This window comes from Hipposideros armiger, unplaced genomic scaffold, assembly GCF_001890085.2.
Source record: "Hipposideros armiger isolate ML-2016 unplaced genomic scaffold, ASM189008v1 scaffold_373, whole genome shotgun sequence".
Lineage (NCBI taxonomy): Eukaryota > Metazoa > Chordata > Mammalia > Chiroptera > Hipposideridae > Hipposideros > Hipposideros armiger.
In genome coordinates this window covers 155,289-160,444 of record NW_017731723.1, presented here as the reverse complement: position 1 = coordinate 160,444, position 5,156 = coordinate 155,289, and the positions used below count along the sequence as shown (strand labels likewise).

The window sequence follows — 5,156 nt, the reverse complement described above, 5'->3', positions numbered from 1 at the left end:
GTAAAAGGTTGAGGATGAAAAGACGGCAGTAACACAAAAGGTGATTTATTTTAAAATTCGTTTCTGAGAAGTTCAAAAGAGACAGGGTCTCGCTATGTTGCCCAGGCTGGAGTGCAGTGGCTATTCACAGGCGCGATCCCACTACTGATCAGCACGGGAGCTTTGACCTGCTCCGTTTCCGACCTGGGCCGGTTCACCCCTCCTTAGGCAACCTGGTGGACCCCCGCTCCCGGGAGGTCACCATATTGATGCCGAACTTAGTGCGGACACCCGATCGGCATAGCGCACTACAGCCCAGAACTCCTGGACTCAAGCGATCCTCCAGCCTCAGCCTCCCGAGTAGCTAGGACTACAGGCGCGCGCCACCGCGCCCGGCGGTCGGAATCGGCGCTGGGAGATAGAAGAGGTTTAGCTGCGGTGACGTCATTATCTACGTCAGCCTGGAACGTTTCCAAGACTTAGCTTTCGTTCACCCGCGAAACAGCGTTACTACATTGCGCACGCGTCGGTTGTCAGCACTGTATTCTGGGTAAACTGTCTCCAGAATTTCAAGAACGCATGCGTGCGCTAGTTCTTTCCTTTTACCTCGTTGCGTCCGAGAGAGCAAGATGGGTCACCAGCAGCTCTACTGGAGCCATCCAAGAAAATTCGGCCAGGGTTCTCGTTCTTGGTAAGAAACAGAATGTGGTTTTGGGAAAGGGTTTCTCAGAGGGGCGACGCTGCTTGAAATCTAATGTAGAGGAACGTGCAGGCGGCGCGTTGGGGGAGGCCGAATCGGAGCTGTGGCTGCCGCCATTACAGGCCTCTTACGGATCCGTGAAGGCCGGTGGTGCGGGTGGTGCCTCAAGCGCGGAATCCTTTCATTTCTGCTACCTGTCGTAATGCCATCTCTCTTACAGCCGCGTCTGCTCAAACCGGCACGGTCTGATCCGTAAATACGGCCTCAATATGTGTCGCCAGTGTTTCCGTCAGTACGCGAAGGACATAGGCTTCATTAAGGTACGCGTCAGCAGCACGCCGTGCTCCTCTGTTTCTGTGGGCGGCGAACGCGCGGGCAGTTAGTGTGAGCAGCCGCCCGACACCGTTTTCCTGTTTCAGTTTGCAGGGCTGTTCCTCAACAGGCGAGTGACCCTGTTGAGAGTTTGGTAGTCAAGTTAATAGAAGGGGGAGGGCGAAGGCCTTAAAAATAGTCTTTCTAACACCCTTTGACCCAGCTCTGCTAGTTTTAGTGGCCATGTATTATTACGTTGGATAAAACTATTCAGAACCACTACTGCTAAATTTTAGGTATCTTGAATCGTGCCTAGACATTCTGTAGCCAAATATATGTGTTGACCACTGCCCTGAAATGTTGGAGGTAGTGTCATATACTGGAATGAGCTTGAGGTTTGGGGCCAGATACTTGTGAAGATTGAGACAGGTGAAGTCACTTTAAAGCCCTGCCTGTGAAAAATGAGTGGCAGGGTTGTTACAAAAATTAGTTAATAGAGATGAAGCTTTCTTAACTCCTAATAATCACTTATTAGAAGTTGCTTCTTAACAGGTGAAAATTCTGTACTTGTGCTTAGAGATAAAATTACTGGCCTGATTCATGTTTTGTTTACCATGTTGAGTAGAACCTCCTTGTTACAAATAGGTATCTTTGTGTTGATGTATTATAAGGCATATAAACTGTTAATGTGAGAGCTCTGGCAGAGACAAAGTGTCTGCCAGATTTTTACAGTTTATCAAATGCTTAACAAGTGTCTGCTTGGTGTTAACAATGTGGAAGTTCAAGGGACTCTGAGAGGTAGTATATCACAGATGAGAGAATAAATTCGGGACCCACCCCTTAACTGTATGCCCTCATTTCCCCAGAGGCTAAGATTAAATGAGTTAATTTGTGAACAGCGCCAAAGTATTATCTGTATAATGACCTACTTAATAATCATTCTGAGCTTTTGGTAAAATCATTTTACATAGTGTTTCTCTAGTGGGAAATTTCATTGAGGGAAGAAGTGACAATACAATACTTAAGTTCACATTCTCAAGTATAATTGTTCAGGTTTGTGAAACAGCTTGTAGTGAGTATTTCAGTGAATATTTAAACTGTTTAGATTTTGATAGCTAGTTAATAAGTGGGTCACATTTCCAGTTTAAATCTCATTCTATAATGAACCAGTTTTTGTGAGAGTAAAATGGATATTTAAAGCATTTGAATTAATTCATTTCCTATCTGCTTTTCTTTTCAGTTGGACTGAGTGAACTTCCATGAATGAATCATGCAAGCTGTCTACTGCAGAAACAATGTCAGATCTTTGTACATAAAATAAAGACTTCAGTTATGAGTTTTTTAATGTGAATGTCATAGTAGTCATGTGATTATAGAAACCTCTTTAAAATTTATTATCTTCTCAGTGGATTCATCTTCAAAATTTGTGGCTTGTTTCCCCCATTATATAAAAGTACTCATGCTGAATTCTGGTGAAGAGCAGTTTTTATGCTTCAAAACACGTTTTTGGTTATGTAAAGTATCTGCTATATATAGTAGCATCCAGCATATAACCTGAGACAAACTGTCTCATGGGTAATTGACTCACTATAGCGAAATGGAGCAGTGACAGTAAAACTATTGAATAATAATTGGCAAAACAAGACTATTATTAAAATCTGCTCTGGGCATTTGCCCAGAGGCGGCAGTCCTAGCTTTTGGGATAATTCATACATGACAGCTAAATTTCTCAAATATTTGTATGTGGACGGGAACAGTGATTTACTATATAGATGTGTCACTGTGTAATTGCTGGCAAAAGCAGTAATTCCTTAGCATTTGGTGGGTGAGGGCAAAAGTGGTATAAAATTATGATCTTGAAACATTTGCAGAGAAGCCGTGTCTACATGTGGGTTAGGAGCTTATTAGGCAGAGGTAAACAAAGCTGTGGGGAAGAATTCCTGGAGCCTTCTAGGAACAGCAAAGTTGTGGCTGGAGCAGTGAGAAACTTAAGTTACGGTCTTCATTATTGAGCCCTGTGGGCCATGGTTAGCTAATTTGAGATAATGCTTCTATTTGGCGAACAGATTAGAGTGCCATGACCTGGTTTTTTAAAAGGTTCACTGGGTTTTATGGGCAAAATTTTAGTGGGGCAAGGGTGGAATCAGGGAAACAAGGCTATTGGAAGAGTAGGCAAGTGACCTTGGTTTGGACGAGGATAAAATGGAGTGGTTGAGGTAGTCATTGAATGGGGACTTCTGAAAATGGAGATGACAGGTTTGTTGAAGGATTGGATGTGGGAGATAAAAACGGCTCCAAGGGGTTTGCCCTGAATATCTGGACGGCTAAAATTGCTATTGAGCTATAACTGAAAATTTGGCTTGGGGAAGAGCAGTTTGGGGCATATTGTTAGAAGTGCTAATTAGACATCCACGTGGAGCTCTTAAAGAAATTTGCATAAATTGGAGTCCATGGGAGACTGGGACTGGAGATGCAACTTCGGTTGTCCTCCCTATGAATAGAATCTGGTATTTTGGGATCTCATCCTTGTAACTAGATGAGATCTAAGCCTTAAAGTCTAGGGGGTAAATAGATGGAAAAGAGGATTGTTTCAGGAACAGGTTGGGATTCAGCAAAGTAGACCAAAGGAGGACCAAGAAAGGGCATACTTGAAGCCAAGTAGGAATTGGTCAACTGAAACGTGCCTCTAGTAAAAGTTGATCACTGCAATATCTGCAAGGAGGTGGGGAGGGGAGGCTGGAGTGGGTAAAATATCCACTGATTTTGGTTACGTAGTCCAATTTTTTTCAAAAACGACTGAATACATTGCTAGTGTACCTCCTATGGCCTTAGAAGGTGCTTATGGAAGTTTGACACACTGAGGCTTAAGTTTCAAGAGCTTCGTATTAAATCCACCTCTGCTCCTAACCCTGGGTTCCAGGAATAGGTGATGGTAAACTGCAATTGCTGCTAGGGAAGTGTCTTTAGGGAAGAGGCAGGGTTCAATCAGGGTGAGGAGAGGTAGGAAGGATATGGGGAGAAGAGGTGACCTCTGTAGGAAAGTCTGATACTGGAATAGGGCTGAGTGTGCCGATAGGGTGAGAAGCTCTCAGCTGAGCAAGTAACAAAGTTGGGGAGAAAAACATTCTGAGAGCTATACACATCTAGTGATTTAGGTAAAGGAGGATGTGAGATGTATTTGATTTGGATATGAGAGTCTTCTGTCCTGGCTTTGTATGTGGTGGTGGGAAGGCTTGTGTGGACAGGTGGTCTGGTTTCTCCGTTAACGGGGTTGAAAAGCTTACTGATAAAGATTCTGTTTTAAAATTTACATGCCAGACATGTTTTGTACACCTGAAACAAATAGAAATAAAATTTTTATGCCAGAGAAACAAAAATATAGAAAAATTTTACATGCCGGACGTGTATTTTCCAAATCTGAATATGATTCCATAAATAGCCTTATTATGTATCTGAGGAACCTGAGGCTTCAAGATTGTTATTTCCCCCAAAGTCTTCTCAAGTTAGAAAGGGATCAAAACTGTATTGGAACTTGAGTCTGTCATCTGTCTGTGCTAATTAATGCTCTTAGTACCCACAACACAAATTGTAAGGTTAAGACTGCGTCTCTTGTCTCCAGTGGTCAATTAATTATACGAAGGAAGGAACTATTGTTTCCATATTTACCTCAGCACGATACATTGCATATTAACAGTAGGTCCTCAATTGTTGAGTTGAATTACCTAGTAAAAGTTCAATAATGTTGGCAAAATATGGTAGATCCTCTGAAAGAGGTCCAAACATTGGAACATATTTTTCCGTTTGGGTCCCTTGAATTATTTAGGACTGCACGGAACCTGTTAAACGATCCATCCTGTCAAAGATTTAACTTATTAACGAAACCAGTAAGATGTTTCAACCTGTGTAAAGGAGAATTCAAAGGATCACAATACGTGATTCAAGGATGTTGAGATAAATTTATAAGCAAATATAAAACTGGCTTCTTCAACAGGGGAGGGAAGTTAATTACTATCCATCAGACAGAATTTGCGTGTCTGGACAAGTATCATATATGTACAACATTCAGAGTTGTAAAATAGCTCAAACCCAAAGTCCCACATCTACCCTAAGATTGTGCTAGACAAAGCTTTATTTTCCATGAAAACCACCTGGTAATCTTGGTCTA

At 42.4% G+C, this 5,156-nt stretch overlaps 1 protein-coding gene across 1 annotated transcript; it reads left to right on the top strand.

Moving 5' to 3' along the window:
* The first annotated feature begins 555 nt into the window (after nucleotides 1–555).
* Nucleotides 556–2,342, top strand: RPS29 (ribosomal protein S29). Its single transcript, XM_019662359.1, has 3 exons — nucleotides 556–670; nucleotides 900–999; nucleotides 2,232–2,342. The coding sequence occupies exons 1-3, from the start codon at nucleotides 609–611 to the stop codon at nucleotides 2,238–2,240; spliced, it is 171 nt and encodes a 56-aa protein (XP_019517904.1). The 5' UTR covers nucleotides 556–608; the 3' UTR covers nucleotides 2,241–2,342.
* The last annotated feature ends 2,814 nt before the right edge of the window (nucleotides 2,343–5,156 follow it).

Excerpts from the sequence above, each read along its gene's own strand:
- RPS29 (XM_019662359.1), top strand. The coding sequence starts at position 609 with ATGGGTCACCAGCAGCTCTACTGGAGCCATCCAAGAAAATTCGGCCAG. Across the intron at positions 671-899 it reads GGCCAGGGTTCTCGTTCTTG|CCGCGTCTGCTCAAACCGGC; the intron begins GTAAGAAACAGA and ends TCTCTCTTACAG.